The 23,127-nt window shown below is 34.3% G+C and overlaps 1 protein-coding gene across 1 annotated transcript in view; it reads left to right on the top strand.

Annotated features, from left to right (window-relative positions):
* Positions 1–6,131: 6,131 nt before the first annotated feature.
* The window catches only part of LOC140441331 (U3 small nucleolar RNA-associated protein 25 homolog), a 37,216-nt gene continuing 20,220 nt past the window's right edge, over positions 6,132–23,127 (top strand). Inside the window, exons 1-3 of the mRNA XM_072531981.1 lie at positions 6,132–6,686; positions 11,309–12,034; positions 21,822–22,064. Of these exons, the coding sequence (XP_072388082.1) occupies positions 6,252–6,686; positions 11,309–12,034; positions 21,822–22,064 (1,404 nt within the window). The 5' untranslated portion in view covers positions 6,132–6,251. The remainder of the gene's footprint in view (positions 6,687–11,308; positions 12,035–21,821; positions 22,065–23,127) is intronic.

Below are 23,127 nucleotides of genomic sequence, written 5' to 3'. Positions count from 1 at the left end.
AATATTGGAAAAAATGGAATCTACCTCACTGTTTGGGTGCTATTGATGGCAAACACATCTGAATTAAATGTCCTGCCCAGAGCGGATCGATATTTTATAATTACAAACAATATTTTTCGTTTGTATTACAAGCTGTTGCTGATCCCAATTATAAGTTTATTATTATTGAGGTTGAAGCTTATGGTAAACAAAGTGATGGTGGAATTTTTAACTCATCAGAAACTTACAACTTATTAAAAAATAATAAATTTAATTTACCTCATGAAATACTACCTGACTCTGATATAAAATTTCCTTATTACTTAACTGGGACGAAGCTTATCCGTTAGCACACTACTTAATGTGACCATTTTTCCCTAGACACCTTACTAATGAAACTCAGAATTTTATTTCATTTCAATTAAGGCGATAGAGACAAAACCTTTATCTGTGGAAAATGTAGTTAGAAGTGTTTGTTGATTGCACAATATTTTAATTGATCAAGAAGGCACTAATGAGATAAGTAACAGCAATACTGTGAGCAACAATGTAACTGATCAGTCGGCAGTTCGTGGAAACAACAGATCATCACAACAAGCATATTCATTGAGAGATACTTTAAAAACATCATCATCCAGCCTCAAGAGTCCACTGCTGAACATAGGCCTCTTCCTCATGTTTCCAACCCCGTCTATCTTGCGCCGCTCTCATCCAGTTTTTATTGAGTCTTCTTAAATCGTCAGTCCATCTTGTAGGTGGTCGACCGACGCTTCTCTTGTCTTCCCTTGGCCTCCATTCCAATAACCTCTTTGTCCATCGCCCATCTGTCATTCTGGCTATGTGTCCTGCCCATCTCCATTTTAGTCTGGCTATCTTCTCGCCAGGCTGGCTCTTTCTATTTAAAAACATAATATTTGTTAACTCATTAAAACTTTCAATACATTATATTGTATACGTAGGTGTTTTTGGGGAATTGTTTATTACTAGCCTTAGCAGCATTTATCTTTTATTTTCTTGATTATTTGAGTATTTTGATACTGGAAAAATAATTATTATTTATTAACAACATTCGTTAATATTTTCATATATTTTACGGTATACATCTAGACATTTTAAAAATGTCTATAGGCCCCAGGTCGACTCAGCCTGAATAAAAATGAGTACCTTGGGTAAAACCAGGGGTAATAATAGACGGTTGAAGCGTAGCACTGGCCATGTTACCTTCCTTGTATACCGTAGGCCCTAGATATAGCAGACTACCCTGCTATACTCCCAAAGCCGCGACAGCGGTAAAAAACGGGAGACTATTATTATATAAATAATAAAATAATTAAGGGTGAAACGATTTCAGATTTAGAAGTATTACAGGCTATACAAAATGGTAAATATAGAACATTTACAGGGCAAATTCGATGAGGTTCAGGGGCAAATAGAAAATACGGTTCAATTTGAATTATTAGAGGATGAATATACGGTGCGCGAAGAATTATATAACAAATATTATTCACAATTAGCGGTAGCGCGAAAAATCATTCGCGATAATCAACAAGTAGCTTGTATAGAAGGCGATAAAGCAAGTGAGCGCTCTAAGAATTCATATACAGGGCATTGTATTAAACCTATCGAGTTACCAAAATTTGATGGTAATTATAATAATTGGTCAGATTTTGCAGATCTTTTTGAATCTTTAGTTAACAGAAATGAGTACTTAGACAATATACATATATACGTTTTAATTATTTACGAAGTTCATTACAGGGCGGTGCGGCGCAGGTAATACGAACATTAGAGATTACCGCCGAAAACTATGCAGTTGCGTGGAAATTAATTAGGGAAAGGTACGATAATAAGATTTTATGAATTTCCAATTATGTTAATGCATTATATATAATATAGAGCCAATACATAAAGAGTCATCGAATAGATTGCGACAATTAGTTGACATTTTTTCGAAGCATTTATACGCGTTAAAGCAGCTAGGGCTACCCACGGATTCATGGGACATATTCCTTATTCATATCATTTCTTGTAAGTTCGATACATCGACTTTACGCGCCTGGGAGAATAGCAAAACACATAATGAAATTCCTAGTTTTGATGATTTTAAAACGTTTTTAAAATCAAGGGCGGAAATCTTAGCCTTGAGGTAAATCAAAGAGAAAAACAAAATACACGGAATATTTCTCAGGAGGGCACATATTCACGGAATACGAAATATTTACATAACATCCGCGGTCTATATTCATCACAGGGAACTTTAAATAAAGCGGATAATACACAGTGTTGCCCTATTTGCAAGAGGGAACACACCATTTATCAATGCGGCGAATTTTCAAAACTTTCATCTAGGGACAGGTTTGATAAAGTAAGACAGGTCAATCTTTGCACGAATTGTCTTAAACCTGGACATTTCTATAAGCGGTGTAGACAATCAACATGCAAGAAATGAGCGTCAAAACACCTTGCGTTATTGCATCCAGATAGGTCAAGCGAACAGAACGCAGCTTTAGTTCATCAACCGGTAGAAAACGCGAGCGATATACGATATGTAGATAATACACAAGGTATTTTAAACACTACCAATTTGTCAGTTTCGGCAGTTAGTTCTACAGATCAAACTATACTGTCCACAGTATTAGTTAATATTTTTGACGGCCAAGGCAAGGCATACATAGTGCGAGCTTTGTTAGATTGCGGTTCACAAAGCTCATTCATAACCGAAAATTTATGCGATAAACTTAGATTAAAAACGACAAACGCGAACATATCAGTCATGGGCATAAATAATATTGCATCTCCCGTTCGATTCAAATGCGAAATAAATATACAGTCGCGTAGCGATATAACTTTTCATACAACTTTAAATTGTTTCGTAATACCAGAAATTACGGGGTGCGTACCGGGTACCGGCATCTGAAATAAACATTAGCGATTTACTAATTGATTTACCTAAAGATTTAAAATTAGCGGATAATCATTTTCATAAACCACAAAAGGTCGAATTGTTGATAGGAAGTGATCTATTTTGGCAAATACTGGTCGCAAACAGAATTAGTTTAGGTAAAAATAAACCATTCATGCAGGAAACAATGTTTGGCTGGATCATAGCAGGGCCGTACATCATCAAAACAAAGCATCAGAAAAGCGAATAACTAAGTGTAATTTCACAAACACAATCGAAGTTACAGAACAGCTAAGTAAGTTCTGGGAACTTGAAGAGGTTTTCAATGTTTTATAGCATAAGTTCATCTCTAGGCCATATAATCACAAAGCGAACTTTATTATCGGACATAGCTCAAATTTTTGATCCCTTGGGTCTATTAAGTGCGTGTACCACCATAGTGAGGTCAAACTAGAACTTCATGGATTTTGCGACTCCTCAGAAAAAGCGTACGGTGCTTGCATATTCATTAAATCTACCGATTCGTTAGGTAGGTCGTATTCATTCTTATTATGTGCGAAAAGCAAGGTTGCGCCCTTAAAGCCAGTTACCTTGCCGCATTTAGAGCTTTGTGGAGCAGTAATTTTATCGCGTTTGACCAATAAGGTCAAAAATTCATTAAATGTGCAATTTAATACGTGTTACCTCTGGACAGATTCATCGATAGTACTTAGTTGGTTGAAAACAGCAGCCAATGTATTGAAGACGTTTGTTAGTAACCGCTTAGCAGAGATCCAGGAAACCACTTCGTTTGCGCAGTGGTGTCATGTGCCAAGCAAGGATAATCCTGCAGATCTAGTGTCCAGAGGCGTGGAACCAGATAAAATAATAGAACGCAACTTAAGGTCGCATGGACCGGAGTGGATCATGCAAGATTCAGATAAATGGCCAAATTTACAAGTTGCTCCTACTGAAACAAGCGAAACGAGGAAAAACATAAAGGTTTTTACGAATAAACTTGTGTTCAGATTCATCCGCATGTGTAAAAATAAGGAAATAACTTCCGAACCCCCTTCTGTGGATGAAATACATTCTGCATTTAACGGTATTCTAAAACTGTGTCAATCACAGTCATTTTCTAATGAAATAAACCATTTAAACCAAAAGGGATCTCTAGATAAAAACAGCAAACTCATAAATTAATCTCCACTTCTTGATGATCAGGGCATCATGAGAGTAGGCGGGCGTTTAAAGCATTCCGAGTTTGCGTATGACAAAAAACATCCCATCATTTTAGCTGCAGATCATATAGTTACATCGTTAATATTTAATCATTTTCACAAGGATCTTATGCATGCTGGTCCTCAGCTTTTACTTGCAACGATAAGAGAAACTTTCTGGCCGTTATCAGGAAGAAATTTAGCGCGACGTACCGTACACAAATGTGTAAACTGTTTTAGATTAAAATCTAAATCCATTCAGCCAATAATGGGTGACCTACCTGCCCAGCGTCTCGCAGGTGACCCACCGTTTATTGTAACAGGTGTAGATTATGCTGGCCCTTTCTTAATTCGCGATAGAAAGGGTCGAGGTTGTATACTAATAAAGAGTTACATGTCTCTTTTATTTGTTTTTGTACAAAGGCCATACATTTAGAATTAGTTACAGAACTGTCTAAGGAATCATTTCTGTTGGCCTTTAAAAGATTTATTGCGCGAAGAGGCAAGCCTCAAAAGATGGTTTCCGACAATGGAACCAATTTTATAGCAGCTAGTTCGGAGTTAAAATCGTTAGGAGAATTTTTAGAGCAGCACACTCCCGCTATAAGAGAATCCTTGCTAAAGAATAATATTTCGTGGTCCTTCATACCTCCATATTCTCCCAAATTTGGAAAACTCTGGGAATGTGGAGTAAGAACAGTTAAGCATCATTTGCATAGAGTTTTGGGAAACGCGCACTTAACGTTCGAGGAATTTTATTCGTATACCAAAGAGAATTGAAATACTATTATAAAATAATACTTCAATAAACTATTATTGTACAATAAACATTAGTGTTTGTATTTTGAGAACGATTTCCGAAGTGGAAATTGAAACGTCAATAAACCTTCTTTAACCTTTAATTGTGGCTTATTCCCATTTAAATAGTAATTATGGGAGACATTGTTTTAAGGCCCAATTTTTCAATTTCTTGAGTTACTAATGTATGCGGAATGGTGGGACACGCGTTTGACAGAATTAGTCTTTCTGCTGGAGTGACTAGTTTGCATGCTTGGACTTGTTGGTTATTAATTTCTATAAACCCTCCATAATTATTCATAAAATAATCAACAATGTTTTTGTTTGCAAGGTACATACACACTCTGTTGTTAGAAAGCCGTGAGGAAAATAGAATATTTTTGGGCTCGATCAACATTCCTAGTGGAATCAGGTAATCTTGAAGTTTTAGGTTTTCAATGGCTGGGAATACAATAGCTTGATCTTTGGTAGGGAATTGTTGTTCAATTACAGCAAAAGACTAAGTTTTAGTATTGTTTTCTTTTTGGGAGCTTCTGTAGTCAGAAGTCCCGTCAGTTGGATTTAATATATTTTCTTTATACCTAATTTAAAATTAATTTAGACCTGAAATACGGACCTGTTTTAGAACAGGCAATTTTATCATGTCGTTAGGTATAGATAACGAATAAACTTGTTTAGAGTTTTTATATCAAGCCGACTTATGATAAATACAATAAATTCCTGTGAAATGACTCTGTTTTATATAATTTTAAAGAGTACTTACAGGATGGAAGAGAACGCACTCTTATGCACTTATATTGATAAAATAAAAAAAAATTGTAATCAATAACTACTATCTAAAATAACTGTTTTTGTTTGGAGCTGACAAATTCGCACTAATTAGTATACCTGTCAGAGTCAGGACCGAACTCCGGGACAGGATTTGCTTCACCTCTTTCGAGACTCGTGAACCGCCACTGCTCTGTTGATAGATCCATGGCGAAAGCGCTCATTTCTTATTTTAATTAAATTAAACATTTTCTTCGCCTTTCTTAAGTTTGATAATCCTTAAACTATATTAGAGTAATAATACTATTCTTTTCAATTGAATAACAATTGTTAACAAATTACTTTCTTATTAGAAATAAATACAAAATGGTTTTATTCTGGTTAAATTTAAATATCTGTAAAATGTTGCTAACTTCATATAAGTTGTTTATGTTTTTCGTGTTTTTCTTTTCTTTAACCTCACATTTGTAACGTGTCTTTTTAGTCACAGTATAGACAACAACACAGTGTTTTAGTTTTGTGGTTTTATTTTACCAAAATATTGATAAAAGAAAATTGTTATTGATTGCTATCGGTAAAAACTTTTAGTTGCCATAAAAGAAATAATGGCTCGACGTGGTAAAATAAAATACAAAGATGTTGTTAAGAAACCCAATATACAACATAAAAAAATTAAAAACAAAAAAAATATTAAACCCAGAAAATCTTATAGTTTATACGGAACTAAGAATAAAAGAAAGTTTGTGGATGATAAACATATAGATGAACCTTCTCTAAAGCAACGAAAAGTTGAACAAAAGCTGCAAGACGCTGAAGAAGATTTATCCACATCTGAAGAAGAGCCTGCTGATTTAGACAATCTGTTAAGTACATTTTGTAATAAATTACCAGGAAAAAATTCTTTAGCAATTGATAGTAGTGAGAGTGAAGATGAAGAATCTGAAGAAGAAATGAATCAATGCCTGGAAGTTAAAGAAGGTGATCAAAAATTAGAAAATATTGAAGGTAATGAAGAAATAGAAGATAGTGATGAGGATGAGGTAAGTAATATTGAAACCATGCAAACCAAGTAATAGTGAAAACATGTAACCCTAACAAAAACTATAGCACTGTTGTCAATGTAAAATATGTTTCAGTTTAAGTATATCATTCAATCCCATGTTAAATCTTATATCTAAAATTCTACTTCTGAGTGTGCATTTATATATTTTGTTTTATTTTAAAGAACCTATTTAAAGTTCAGATATGGTTCTCCATTAAGCTTATCTAGAGGAGAATTTTACTTCCACAAAACAAGTTTTTAAGGTTTATGAAGCAGAGTGCAATAAGAAGCTCAAACTGAAGCTTTACTGAGATTTGTATTTATTTTTAAGCTGTCATAACTTTACCCAACCCCTTTATGTTGCCAACCATGACTGTACCTGTTATTGGTTCACAGAAGTTGATGCTACTCTTTAGCATCATTACTTAAAAGAAAATTATTTGCAGTTGTATTGAAAAATGTTTTTTTTATTATTTGACTAATATTCTTTCCAATATTAATTAAACAAATTCTTTCAGGCAATATCTTATTCATCATTCTTGAACCAAAATATCCATATAATCTCTCCTATCTGTAGAAAATATGCTGACAATACCTCCTAACTACAATGAGTTAATTTCAAATTTTTCAGTTGCTTTTTTCTGAACTAACATATACTTTTACATGAATTTACTACAAAACAAGTCAAAAAAGTATCAGTATTGTCACATTACCAACGCTATGTTTTTAATTGAGAATATAATAAGTATCTTGTTTTATATTTGTAAATATCTTTCTGTCCCTGACACTTTATTCTGTCCTTATGTTTACTAATGAACCAAAAATAACAAACACCAACATTTAACAATACATTGCAACATTTTTGAAAACAACAGTTTTATCATTGAACATTTGATTTCCTTTTGTCAAAATACAGTAGACTCCCTCTATAACGAGAACTGAAATGGCAGACTAATTACCTCGTTATAAGCGGATTTCGTTATATCCAACAACAATAATATTGTGCATACATATGAATATGTAGTTTTCTAAAACATTAACTTTCTATAGTGAAGCCATTCGGAGCAATATAAGATGCTAATAAATATTGTTTGAATGGCGTTTTTAAAACAAAGTTGTTTACTTTTATTTTCAATGAAATGCATTAAAACAAAAAAGATTTGTTTACTTTTACTGTCAAGGATATACGTTAAAACAAAAAATCTGTATTCTGTAAATACTTATGTATAAAGCGTATAAAGTTATTTTGTCATTTTTAACTGCTTTAAATTGTCCAGTATTCTATCTATCATATTTTCTAAAGATGTGAAACAGTTTTATGCTTCTTCATTTGCGTTTTGTCCTTGGATAAAGTTTCTGACAACCTTTAAAACACTTTCCATATCTTGTCTATTAGGACCCATATTATTAGGTGTGAATGGTCAACCCAATACAATGACACTTGTGAATCATAAATTTTACATTTCCGACTAAGAATCATAAATTGTAAGAAGTTTATTGCGGGCGGCCCGCAGTTAAAAAGGGTATTTATTTATAGCTACGGCCGGGCCAAAACGTAAAAAATACGTTTTTCAATCTTATTTTCTCTCGTTATAAACAAATTTACCTCGCTATAAAGGGTTATAGTTCAATATAAATTTCACGGGACATCTAATGTACCTCGTTATAAGCGAAACCTCGTAATAACCGTGTTCGTTATAAAGGGAGTATACTGTACTTATTTTGGTGTACTGCTCTTGCAGTTAATTTTATAAAAATATCCATAACCTTTTTATGACTGGTAAACTGGAAACTTGTAGATGTGTCCATTCTAGTCAACTTTTGGAAAAGCAAATGCTCATTCCTGGACTTTTATATATACTAAGCTGTAACATTAGTGTTGAATATGCATGTGTAAATAAAATTGGAATAACTATTTTTTTTCAAATAAACCAAATTAGAGTAGTTTATAAAAAGTAAGTAAAACACAATGTTTTGTTTTGTAATCCAAATTACAATAAAATACTGACTCTTAAACAGATCCAGAATAAATAATTTTGGTTTTTTTTTCTATTTTTGGGTACCTGTCTACCATTCTTGGCCTGTAGCAAGTAGCCTGGGCATACTTACTTACTCCGTGGCGTTACAACCCTTCGTGGGTTTTAGCCGACTTGACAACATGCCTCCACTGTTTTCTGTCTTGAGCAATCTCCATCCAATTCTCCACGCCCATAGTGCTTAGGTCTCCTGCTATATTATTTCGCCCAGGAGACGAGGGCGTCCGCGTGGTCTCCTTCCAGTTGGGACTTCCTCCCACACCAGTCTTACTGTTTGTCCGTCAGAATGTCTTCTGAGGTGTCCTGCCCATTGGAGTCTTCTGAGGTGTCCTGCCCATTGGAGTCTTCTGGACTTTATTTCTTTTATGATGTTGGCGTCTGGGTAAAGTTCTTTGAGCTCTTTATTAGTTCTTATCCTATATTGTCCTGATGCTTCATCCAGCACAGGGCCAAAGATCTTCCTTAGGATTTTTCTTTCCCAAACACATAGTCTCTCTTCGTTTGCCTTTGTTATCGTCCACGTTTCGCTTCCATACATCACAACGGGTCGTATGATTGTTTTATAGCCCTGTATCTTCGTACGTCTTGTTAGTTGTTTCGATTTTATAAAGTTTTGGAGGACAAAAAGACATCTGTTGCCGGCCTGGATCCTGTTGTTTATTTCTTGTGATCCGTTATTGTCTTCAGTTATTGTTGTTCCAAGATACTTGAATTCTCTAACGCGCTCAAAGTTAAGGTCATCGATGGTGATGTTCTGACCGATTCTGTCTCTGCTTTGGTTATTGCGGCTCATATAGATATATTTCTTCTTGTTTTCGTTGATTTGGAGCCCCATCTTCTCTGCTTCCTTCTCGAACCTCACGAAAGTCTCCTTAATCATGTGTTTCCTATTAGATCGATATCGTCTGCAAATGCCAGTAGTAAGTTTGGACCTTCTCGATAAAATACTGTATTCAGTTTTTCGATTCTTGCACTTCTGATTATGTGTTCCAGAGCTAAGTTGAAGAGTTGTGGTGAAAGTGCATCTCCCTATTTTAGTCCATTGTTTATTTCAAATGTCTCCGAGTATTGTTGTCCAACTCTGCATTCCTGCCAAAAGCCAAGTTCCTGCATCGCTGTCCACAGTCTGGCCCTGCATACTCTATCAAATGCTTGTTTAAAATCTATGAACATCTGATGAAGCTCACGATCAAACTCCCAGCATTTTTCCATTATCTGTTTTATTGTGAATATCTGGTCAATGGTAGAGCGGCCGGTCTAAATCCGCATTGATAATCTCCAACAATTCCTTCTGTGTATGTTTTGGTTCTTTTTAGCAGGATGTTTGCAAGGATTTTGTAGGTGGTGTTTAGGAGTGTTATTCCCCTGTAGTTAGTACATTGCTTTTTGTTTCCTTTTTTGTGTATTGGTACAATAACCCCTTCTTTCCATTCATCTGGCATTGTTTCTTCTCGCCAAATGTCTTGAATTAGCTTGTATATAGAACTGTACAACGCTTCTCCTCCATGTTTTAAGCACTCTGCAGGTATACCATCGCTACCTGGTGTCTTATTATTTTTAAGTTTTTTAATTGCCTGTATTACTTCTTCATATGTGGGGTATTGGTCTTCTATTTCAGCTGTATATGTACCTCTAGGTTTGATCTATTTCTTCTAGATTGGTCGTTCAATAGTTGATAGAAGTATTCCTTCCAGGTTTTTAGGATTTCCTTGTCATCAGTGATAAGCTGCCTGCTGTCGTTTTGAAGGAAATTTCCTGTTCTTGCTTGGTACCCAGTCTTGATGTCTGAAACTCTTTTGGAGAACTGTCTCGCTTGTTTGTTCTTTCTTATTTTCTTCTATATCTCTGATTATTTGTTCCTGACACTCCCTCTTCTTCCTTTTCATTAGTATTCTTGTCTCTGTTCTTCTTTGTCTATACATTTCATTATTGCTATGGTGTTATATATTTCTCAATGCATATTTCTTGCTGTTATGGAGTTCAGGCATTCATCATCGAACCATTTTTTTGTTTTTTTCTTTTTGTATCCTAGTATTTCATCTGTTACACTTGTCAGAGCTAATTTGATATTTTTCCAAGCTGAATCTATGTTTTTATAGTCTTCTGTCTGTGTTAGAACCATTTTTATAGCCTTTTGAAATTTCTGTTCTGTCTCCTTATTAAGTATAACTTCGGTATTCCATAATTGTGTTGGTGTATTCTTGTGTGTTTTTTTGGACGCTATTCTTGTCCTTATCTTCGCTTTTACAAGATAATGATCCGTGTCTCCATCAGGTCCTCTTAGGCTTCTTACGTCTAGACAGTTACTACCCCTCTTGGCATCTACTAGAACATGATCGATCTGATTTCCTGTGACGCTGTCGTTGGAGACCCATGTTTGTTTGTGTATTTTCTTGTGTTCGAACATTGTCGATTTTATTAGTAGGTTGTGGGACGCTGCAAAGTCTATTAACCTTGTTCCATTATCGTTGCTGACATCGTGAAGACTATGGTTACCTGGGCATACTTGTTTGATTTATTTCCTATCTTTTAATGTGTATTATTTTATCAATTTCTACTAACTATTTTTCTTTATTATGTATAGTTGTCAAGTTCTGAAGATGATGAAGCAGCCAATATTGAAGAAACTGATGATACAGTTGAAGTAAATGATAGAAAAATTATAAGTGAAGGTGATAAGAATAGTGGAGAAACATTGGACAGTGATGATGAAGAAAGTATTTGCTCCTTAGATATTAACAAAGAAGATGAGCTTGTTAATGATGAGGAAGATCATTTTAATCAGCATGTTTTATATGACTTACATGATACTATGTTAGATTCTCTTCAAAGTAGTCCTGTTACAAACAACACACACCAGAAATTATGGCCAGTTTTAGGTAAATTATCAATTCAAATTCCCAAGTGTGACATATCTGGGGATGAAGAAAACAAATTTACTATATCTGAAAAAAAGATATATGCACCCCAAGGTACTGTACCAACAAGATTAACCCATTATAATATAGAAAAATTATATATCAAACCTCAGATTGTTACGAATCTTCCAAAAGTAAATAAAAAAGTAACAAATTCAGAAAATTTTACTCCACTACAAGAAGAAATATTTTCTATTATTAATAACTATCAAGATTTTTATTATCCTGGCAGAACATTCAACAATTCAGAAGAAATAAGATTTATTTACTGTGTTCATGCTGTAAACCATATTTTAAAAACAAGACTTAAAATCATTCATCATAATGCTAGATTAACAAAAAAAGATGATGTACCAGAAGAATTTAGGGACCAAGGCTTAGTTCGCCCAAAGGTAAGTAATATTAATATTTTCAAATGTTTGCTAATATTTCTTACCTCACACCTTAGGGTAGAGAGGTGTTTGATTATATTTATACATATATATATATATATATATATATATATATATATATATATATATATATATATATATATATATATACTAATATTTCTCAAAATATTAGTAGTTTATTAAAAGTATCATATAATATACAAAGAATACACAAAAATAAACATAGTCTCATTACTCCAGCACTATTAAAAATCAGATCTTTGCAGATTATTAGAATGTTCAGATTCCAGAAACGTATATAAGAAATTAAGAAAATACAGCATTTCTTAGTATGAGGTTTGTCTTTTTAATTTTGCATATAGCCCCTTAGAGGGCGCCACCAACAAAATCTTTCGACACAAATGTAAACCTCAATCTTTTGTTGACATAAATCGAGAGTTTCATTGCGCTACAAATCATGTAGATACAGTAAATTTTTGAAATTAGCAAGTTGGTTGAAAAATAGATCTTAGCCGAGAACATTTTAGAGCAATAATTTTTTACAAATTTCTGAGAGAATTATCCCAACAGCAATATCTCGCTGAAATGGTTTGTGTGTTTGGGAATGAAGCATCACATCAGTCAACTATTTCCCACTGATATTTCGAATTTCAATGTGGTCGCTCCAATCTCAGTGACGAATCTAGGCCAGGTCCAAACAAAACAGCAGTCACACGCAAAACATTAATGCGGCTCGTCAGCTAATTAAGAATGACCGTCGTATAAAATACCAGGAGATAGAGGCATCTTTGGGCATTTCAAAGACCTCGATTCAAAAGATCCTACAAGAACAACTGGGTGTTACGAAGTTGGTTTCCTGTTGGATCCCTCATTTGCTCACAGAAGAGCAAAATGCGGTTCGTGTCAATTGGTGTCGAAAAACATTGGAACGGTTCAACAAAGGAAACTCAAACAACGTTTTTAGTATTGTTAGTGGCGATAATTCTTGGATTTACTCCTACGAACCGAAAAATAAACGCTACTCTGCTATATGGGCGTGTCACCCATATAGCAGAGTCTTTGATGAGCAAAAACCAACAAAAGTGATCCGTTCTCGAAATGCATCAAAGAAAATGGTCGCAACTTTTGTATCAAAATCTGGTCATGTGGCAACAATTGCTTTAGAATATCAAAGAATGGTTACTTCTGATTGGTATATAACCGTTTTTTTACCAGAAGTTATCGCGAAACTCCGACAAAGCAACACACAACGGCGAATTATCCTACATCAGAACAATGCAAGTGTTTACACTGTCCAAGAGACAATAAAGTTTTTGGAACTTCAAAACATCGAATTATTAAACCATCCACCTTATAGCCCCGATCTAAGTCCCAACGACTTCACGTTCCCAAAGATCAAGAATTCAATGTGTGGGCAGCGATTCCAGTGGCGGGAAGAAGCCATCGATGCCTTTAAAACAGCGATTTTGTAGGTGTCAACTGAAGATTGGAATTACTGTTTTACCAATTGGCTTGAACGTATGCAAAAGTGTATCGATCTTGGTGGGACATATTTTGAAAGCAATAAAGTAATTTAAGTCTATATATTTTTTAGCTTTATGGCTGTATGAAAAATTAAAAAGACAATCCTCGTATGTACTCTCATTTAATAAGGGTATATAAGAAACTTTCATTATGAAAATAAAATATGTTACTTATGTAATTTATTTTGAAATAATTCTTAATTCTTTACTGCAACTCATAGCCCTTATTTAAATACTTTTTGTCGGTGGTTTTATTAATATATAATTATTATATCATTGGCAGATATACCATTTTTTTTTCACATCACAAGTATATTAGTTAATTATTAGTAAATATTAGTTGGTGGCTCCAATATTTCTACAAGGCGTTTTCCTTCATATATTTTTTAATCTGTCATCATTTTCTCTGATTATTTGCATTCCTTAGTCTCTTTAAACCAAGAATTTAAATCTGCTTTACTTATCTTTAGTCCTGCTTTTGAAAATGTTTCCAACCAATCAGCAATATGTAGATCATCTGTATTCCATCATTCTGTTTTTTTGAAGAAGCATTAATCGTAGGCCCATTATTGTTGGAATCACTTTAGATGAAACAGTTCCATGAGTGAGAATATAACATCCTCTAAGTTTAATTCTTCGAGGCACTGCTTTGTGTCTCTCCTTTGAGAAATAATGTGAAGTAGCAACTTAATTTTATACTCTAACTTACTTTTTGGATGACATTTTGTTCCATCTTCCAGAGTAAAGGTGGGCAGTTTGATGGACATGGCCTGGATTTTTCCATCGCTTAATCCATGTTCTTTTTTATTTGGGTAGCCTGGAGTATTGTTAAGTAAGAGTAAAGCTTTTTTTAATAATTTGACTCTTTTATAAACTTTTTACTTCTGGGACAAATTTTTTATGAAAATATTGAGTTAATCTGTTCTCATGACCCAACTTTTCCGTTGATTCCTATAGTAGACTGACAAATAAATATTTTTGAAAGTTCTGGGAATTTTAGCTTTACTCAAATTTTCAATAGGAAGCGACCGCAGATTAATCCGAGATAAGGTACTATTAAATGTCAAATTGGAAAGAACAAAGATGTTCCTATAAATAAGAAAAAAGAAATAAGATATCCACCGGTTAATCCTAAAAGACGTAAGAGAAAACAATACAAGAAACATAGGCAACAAAAATAAGTACAAAATAAAAAACAGATGGAAACATTACTACGGATAGAACCAAAATCCTCGAGGTTGTCGAATCCTTTTATCGTGAAATGTATGAAAGCACCGACGAAAAGCAAGATCAGCCCCTGCTCAAAAGCACAAACCAGGGATCAGAATTATATATATATATATATATATATATATATATATATATATATATATATATATATATATATATATATATATATATATATATATTAGAAATGATTATTTCGACCAAAAAATAATTTATAAATACGTCAAATTATCCACTTTACCCGATAATTTGACGTATTTATATATATATATATATATATATATATATATATATATATATATATATATATATATATATATATTACGGGATCCAACTTGAAGATAAATACAATACATTTTGAAGACGGCTCCCGGTCCAAGGCATGCTTCTCCTCCAAACGTCTCGATGGATTCGAATCGAGAGGATCAGAATTTACTCCATACGAAATCAAAACGGTACTTTTAGAAATGACAAATAACAAATCCCCTGGCGATGATGGAGTGGTGATCGAAGCGATCAAACTAGGTGGAAATAAAATTATCCAGGCTTTGGCCAAGCTTTTCACTGAATGCATCTACAAAGAAAAAACTCCTTCTCGATGGAACAATGCAGTCAATATTTTATTACACAAGCAAGGAGACATAATAGATCTATAAAACTACCTTCCTATCAGTTTGCTTTCACGCATATATAAACTTTTCACAAAAATTGTCAAAAAAAAGACTGGACGCCAAATTAGACTTCTATCAGCCTAGAGAACAAGCTGGATTTAGATCGGGATACAGCACTGACGACCACTAACTAGTGATAAAGAACCTGACAGAGAAGTCTGCAGAATACAACAAACCTTTGGCACTGATATTTGTGGACTACGAGGAAGCATTCGATACCATAAACCATCAGAAAATGTTAAAAGCATTGACAGAATGCCGAATAGACCATCGCTACACTAACATAATCAAATATATCTGTAACGATGAGTCCAAGCCATCACCGTTAAACCAGCGTGCGCGCGAACCAACCCATGAAGTAGGAGTGTATCGACAGTAGAAAGGGCAAAGCTCCGCTATATAAACGGCAACATTTCCTCATAGAGACAGAATCGACAGGTGTTGACTGAAGGTTCTCTTCTTCCCTACCCCGGCTTGTGGACGTGTTGAGTTCACAAGTTGTTCCGTCTCCCATACCGCCGCTATCCGAAGAGCGTGTTGAGCTCTTCACTACCCGTACTCTGAAGCAGTCGTGTTGAGACTGTCGAAGAGTGTCCTATTAACCCGAATCACTTAAGGGACGTGTTGAGTTCCTTTCCTTCCTTTGTACCTATCGTCCGCTGTTATTAAATCGATACAACGTTACCGTAAAATTTCAGATACACACTCGCTTGCCGATAAGACTAGTTCCATATGACAAGGTCAAGCTTAATTTAAATAAATAGGCCAGGTACTGAGAAGACTAAACCAAATTGTAAATATGTACATAAGATTTTTGTCAATTTAATTTAAGGAAGACAATAAAGTTTTATTTTTATTTTGAACTCTGTCTCTGACTGTCTAAAAGCTACCCGGATAGTGACTCCCACGAGAAGACATCACAAATGGCGCCCGAGCAGAAAAATACGTTTTAAACAATAATACCGACCGAATTCCGAATTTTATTTTCATAAGACAGTACTATATTTCAAATTTTAATCAAAGACAGGGTGATTCACAGTTCAATAATGACAGACGCTCCGGAAACGTCGAAGGTTAGTTGGGTGTACCTATTAAAGAAAGACGAACTTATAGCCGAATTAACAAACAGAGAACAGCCGACGGAAGGGAATTTCAGCGAGCTAAGAGCGAGATTAGTTGCGATCATCAAGGCACCAACTCAAAAAGGCCAAAACCCAGAGGAAATAGAAGAAAACCAGATGGAAGACAGACAAAGAAAGATGGAAATAGTACGCAAATGGGGGTTACACTTTGACGGTTCAAGAGACCCAATAGAATTCATAGAACGGTTGAAAGAACTCCAGACAGCTTACGGCCTACAAGACACCCACGTTTTACAAGCTCTACCAGAAACATTAAACGGGAAAGCATTACTATGGTACAGAAACAATAATAAATATTGGAACGAATTAAAAGACTTCGAACAAGATTTCCGCAATTTCTTCGTTTCCTCCGTTCTCACGCAATCTCTGGAAGCTCAAATCCGGAACCGACTCCAACGAAACAACGAAGGTGTAAAAGACTACATCATTGATATTCAAACAATGATCAGAAGACATGGTGAATTCAATCACCAAGAAGAACTAAACAGGATATACACCAATATGAACCCGAAATACAAGTTGTATATAAAGAGGCAAGACGTATCGTCAACACAGGACATCATCAGATTAGCGGAAGAATATGATATGGTCCAAAAAGAAATATATAACAGAAACAATACAAGGTGTGACTGGACACAGGCAAATAGTCATAATAACAAAATACAGAATTTCGACAGACAGACTTGTTGTTGGAGATGCGGCCGCAGAGGCCACAATAGAAGAAACTGCAGAGCTATCGCTGTACTCTTCTGCAGCCATTGCGGAACCCGAGGAACAACTTCCAATAACTGCCAATGTAGAAGCCGACCGGAAAACTCCAACAGGACTGGACAAGAAGGAGGCAACCCAGTCAGCATTTAGAGTCCTCCCTAACAACCTCCAGCTACGCACACTATACAGATCAACGACCCCACACAACGATAACGTTCAGCAACGGTGAACAAGAAAGAAATTCTGTATACAGCGAGGAGTACGGCAAGGAGACACTGTCTCTCCAAAGCTATTCACGACGCTTTTAGAACATACTTGTAAGAAGGCACATCTGAACGAGCATGGTATCAACATAAATGGAGAGAAGCTCAGTCATTTGAGATTTGCAGATGACATAGTCCTTATGAAAAGACCTGACACAGAGGTGACAAAAGGGATGTTAGGAACAGCAGATATGAAAACACTTAAAAAATTGATGGTAAGACACTATGGGACAGGGACAGAACAAAAAGTACAGATATACGACGTAGATGCAAGGTGGAGAACATCAAGAACTGGGTAAGAAATAGAAAAGTAGAATGGAACGATCATATAAGCCGAATGACAACAAATAGAGTAGTAAAACATCCTGTATATTAAAAAACTTACATTTACTTACCAGAATTTTCTTTGACCCTACAAGCAATATGTTAACTAAAGTGTGCTCGTACACCAAGGCGATATCCAAGAGGCAACATGAAACAAGCAATATCCAATAAATATCGCGAGTTAATATTTATCGCTTGAACACATTTAAAACTACTGAGGATTCTGAAGTAACGGAGATAAAGATTGTCCAACCAAAATCACATGAGACATTCGGTGCATATCTTTCCGTAATGTATATTGTGCGATTCTTGAGATATTTCTTAGAAAATGGCAGTGGCGTGTGTCGATTCCTTATTCAACATTAATGTTGTTCGTGTTATTTAAAGCAAGTTATCAAAATATTAATAAGAATGACAATTTATCATGACCTAACCTTATTATTAAATAGTATACAGTATGCTTACTTTAAAGTTATTAATGAAGGGTCTTCTGAAGATTCCTAGATATAATATTCCTTAAATTTCTAAGGATGGAAGTTCAACTTCCAAGAGTGGAATCAACTTCCAATTTAAGGATGGAAGTTGACCTCCATCCATCATCTTCCATGGAAGTTGAATCCATGTTCTTCTAAAACAGTTGCTGGACTCTGCAATATGTTAAATTCAAGCAGCAGGTGAATCCAATATCGACGCATTTCTCTCTTTTATTTTCTTATTTTTCTGACGTCTTGTTAGAAATTACCAAGCTACAATTATATCTTTTTTACTTAAAGACATTTCAAATACTAAAGTTCCAAAATTGTTGCGCTCATGTATTCTATTTATGAAATATGCGTAATTATTTCACGTTGCGTTTTAACAGATGTACGGTATTATTAAATACGCAACATTTATCAAATGTTTGATGTTGTATGTTGCATGTTGGATATCGCCGTGGTGTACAAGCCGCCTAAGAACTCGCGTGATGAGAGAAACTCTTACACATGTCTGCAGACGACCAACAAGTATACTATATCTGTTACTATAGAGCGTTCCACGTTAAGAAAATAACATTGTGGAGATAGGACCATGTATTTCTTATGGACGATAGAAGCGCAGCGATGACAGGACGAACACAAGCACGATTCAGGGTTGTATTATTTATATTTTCGTTTCCACAGACATGAATTCAAATTAATGTTTTTTAACGTAATTTACCAAAAATGTCCATTCGAAAAAAGAGATGAAAAGTAGGGAAAATGATTTTAATTAAATAAATAGTATTTACAAAAGATAATTTTATTTTATATTATTTTAATTATAGTAACCACAGTTTATTTATTTTTCGGTGAGAATACCATAATATGCCATTAATCATGGAAATCAGTAGAAAATATTTCTTATAAGCAAAATATTTCTTATATCTTATAAGCAATTAAACGGACCGCTTTGCATATATCTAATTACTAATTGCAACTTAAAATAATACGGTGTGCGTATATCAACGATTTTATGTCGTTCTCTGAGACTACATAATGATAATAAGGCTTTGCGGTTCTTTAGTAGTTATTGTGACTTTACAGTTAAATGTTAATTGAAAATGGAAATTCAAAAATTAAGCCAAGGGAATATCTTGGACATCCGTGCAAAACAAATTGTTTTAAATGTATTTAATTATCATCTAAATTTAAGAAGTGGTGAAAGTGTTAGAAGTTTAACCGATAAAGTAAGTGCTATGACGGGAGTAAGTTTTAGTACTATTTCTAAAATACGCAAAGAAACTGCGGAAGGAGGACTAAGGCCCATAGAAAACGTACCAAAAGTAGAGTGAACAGCAGAAAGTTCATTTATGATGCAGTAGTTCGTACGCAGCTACGTGCCATCGTGCATAGTTTTTTCTTTAAAAATTTACCGCCGAGATTGAACAAAGTTTTTGCACTGATTAAAAAAGACATAAGATTTAGCAAACATGCCACGCACAACAATGTGGAGAATACTCCATGAAATTAACTTTGTATTTTGCAAACGAGGAGTAAAGTCAAGCATGATTGAACGGCCCGATATTCTAAAATGTAGGCATCAGTATTTGCGTGAGATTAAATAAAGTTTCGTTCTCAAGGATACGCCGTCGTTTATTTGGACGAAACTTGAGTGAATGTTGGACATAGTGTCTCCAAAGAATGGAAGGACCTCTTAGTGACTTCAACCAGGAATGCGTTTGTTAAGGGGTTGTCAACAAGCCTAAAACAGCCGACACAACGAGGCCCTCGATTTGTTATAGTGCATGCGGGTAGCGACTTGGGCTTTGTAGAAGGTGCTGTTTTTTGGTTTTTAGCTAAAAATCTCAGCGGACAACCTTCCATAGAGGTATCAATCCGCCAATGAACAAGCATGATTGCTTATAAAGAGGAAGAAGAATAAGAAGATAAAAAAATATAACTTTGATACGCCGAAATAATAATTTTAAAATATAGCTTTTATCAACTTACAAACTAATAATTTAAAATTCTTAATTTTTTTTTTACTCTTTCGCTGTAATCTTCCATTACGTTAGTGGTGATTCACTTTGTATACAAGGAAAAATTTTTATGTATGTAATTGTTGTTATTACTTACATGAAAAGAAAATTAAAGCTGCACTTGTTTTTTTTAGTTACATCTTATCTAAAGCGTTTATAAATATGTAATGTTAAACAATAGTAAAATTTAACTATTTTTATTAGTCCTATAATAATTACATACCTATATCCTTCAATTAAAGAATCAAGTATTTATAATGCATTATTTTGTATTCAACTATACATATCCTTTTATTAGTGAAATTAATTAACTACAACTACACAGTGCTGAATACGGCTCTGATTAGAATGAATCATAAATGGACAATCTAATAGCAACACTTGCCTGAGAGTTTTGGCAACACTGATCTCCATAAGCACAATGTTATCTTCTTAACGTGGAACGCTCTATAGTGTACACTAAATATTGCACACGCTTAAGCATATCGATGAAGACACTCCAAAAGTCAGTTAGAAGTGGGGCAACAGTTCAAATGATTTACCGTTTGGAGAATGTGGTATTTAAGTAAGCGTGAGAGAAATGCCCATAGTGCGAGTGATGCAGGATTAACTGCGGAAGGCTGATAATGTACATCTATATGTTAAGCTGAAAATGCTGAGAAATAATCTCAGTGAAACAAACACTATGACATAAAGATAAAAACCTCGCTATCACAATAAAACCAAAACCGTATATACTTATGTTTTCACTTATGATTCATAAGTGTGGATACTTACAAAGGTAATTATTAATATATTCGCATAGACAGAAAGATCGGTAGAAATGCAAGTGTTACATAAGATTGACAAAAGTGAAATATTGTTTATTACAGAACAAGTTGTAACACTTAAATAAAAAGTTACAGTCAAAACCAATGGATAAAATGATTTTCTTCTCATGGCGCCGTCTCCTTTCGAAGGTTGGCGATCCAACTGGCAATTGTAGTTTTGGAAACTGCTGCGCGAAAGATTTCTGCGGATGAGCGGTCGAACCATCTCCTCAGGTCTTTCAGACACGAGTTCTGGCGTCTTCCTACTGACCTACTAATAAAATGATCAGCGATGATATATTATGAACCAAAGGAATTCAAGGAAAATGAAGACTTCAGATGATATTGATTGACGATCATAAGAAACAAGATGGATGTCAACAATTCGGTATGGAGACAAGTGGAAAAACATTGGATGCTTATGTGTAAAAATTAATAGAATAACGCAAAATTGATGGATAATTTTAATTGTTTTAATTAATTTTTTTCTGTCTGTTCAGGTGGAATTTTGTAATGGAATCACACTACATTCATGATGATCTAGATACTTGAATTTATAATAATTACGTATTATTTTAATACTTTTTCATTCCTAACAAGTAAAATTAATGATTTTCTAGGTTCTATTCATCTTACCGTTTAAAGATTCTGCCTACAAAACTATCCAACTGATAATAGATCTAATACTTCCAGAAAATAAAGGGAATGTTATGAATAAGAATAGATTTATAGAAGATTATACTGGAAATGAATTATATTTACCAAAGAAAAATCCAAAACCTGAAGATTATGAGCAACTTTTTCAAGGCAATACCAGTGATGATTTTAAAATTGGTATTACAGTTACAAAAAAGAGTCTAAAGGTAAGTGCATATTATATTTGTGTGTGCATGTGTGTGTTTAGGTTAATGACCAATTGGCCAGCTCAAAATTTTATTAAAATTATCATTTCCATAGATACAATTTCCTAGCTTTAGCTAAGATTCATTATATACTAATAATAACTAATACTAAATGCTAAAACTAAATACTGGTACTTAATATTAACAATGAAAATAGTTTTTTCCACGGCGCTAAGATCTAAACCCAATTTAACACCTCGGAGGTTTAGCTCCTCTTTGTGTATTTTTTTTTCATTTTATATATATATATATATATATATATATATATATATATATATATATATATATATATATATATATATGTTCCGAAAGGTTTCCGCGGTTAGTACAATTAAACCTAGAGCTAAGATTAATACTATTGCAGGAATTAATATTAAACTTAACAGTCTTCCGGGTTGACCGACGTCGATTATCATTGCGCCGAACTTTCGACATCCTCTTCGATGTCTTCTTTAGGGCTTTCGAGGTCTGTCTACCGAGACCCCAGACACTAGTTCACTGATCACTAATCAATGCATTGCAAAATTTATATTACGTGTACATACAATGGCATTTAAATTGGTGGAAAGAGTATCCTGTTGGTTTTTTTAAGTTTGATTTAGCATCTGGAAGTTTGTACAATCGAAAATCGCATGTTCTAATGTACCCATCTCTCCGCAAGTGCAGTTTTGAGAATTGACCAACCCTAGTTTATTTTTGTGGGATGTATATAAACAATGTTTGTTCCTTGCGCTGTTTAAGATCTTAATGAAGTGCCGATTTGTAATACCGTAAAACCACGGTTTTCTATGAATTTTGGTGGGATATCATGAAATCTTATACCTTTCAATGAGATGTCGTATTCCTGTTGCCACTGTTCCATTTGTTTTTTCTCAAACCATTGTCGTAGATCAGTGACTGGCATGGTTCTTCTATCGGTACCCCTGTTGTAGTAGCATTCTTTGCTAATCTATCCACTATTTCATTATCATTAATTCCATAATGGACCTTAATCCAAACCAAAGAAATTTGTTTTACCTTTATT

This window comes from Diabrotica undecimpunctata, chromosome 5 (genome assembly GCF_040954645.1).
Source record: "Diabrotica undecimpunctata isolate CICGRU chromosome 5, icDiaUnde3, whole genome shotgun sequence".
Taxonomy (NCBI): domain Eukaryota; kingdom Metazoa; phylum Arthropoda; class Insecta; order Coleoptera; family Chrysomelidae; genus Diabrotica; species Diabrotica undecimpunctata.
The sequence above is the reverse complement of the archived record's forward strand: the minus strand, read 5'-3'. Positions and strand labels throughout refer to the sequence as shown.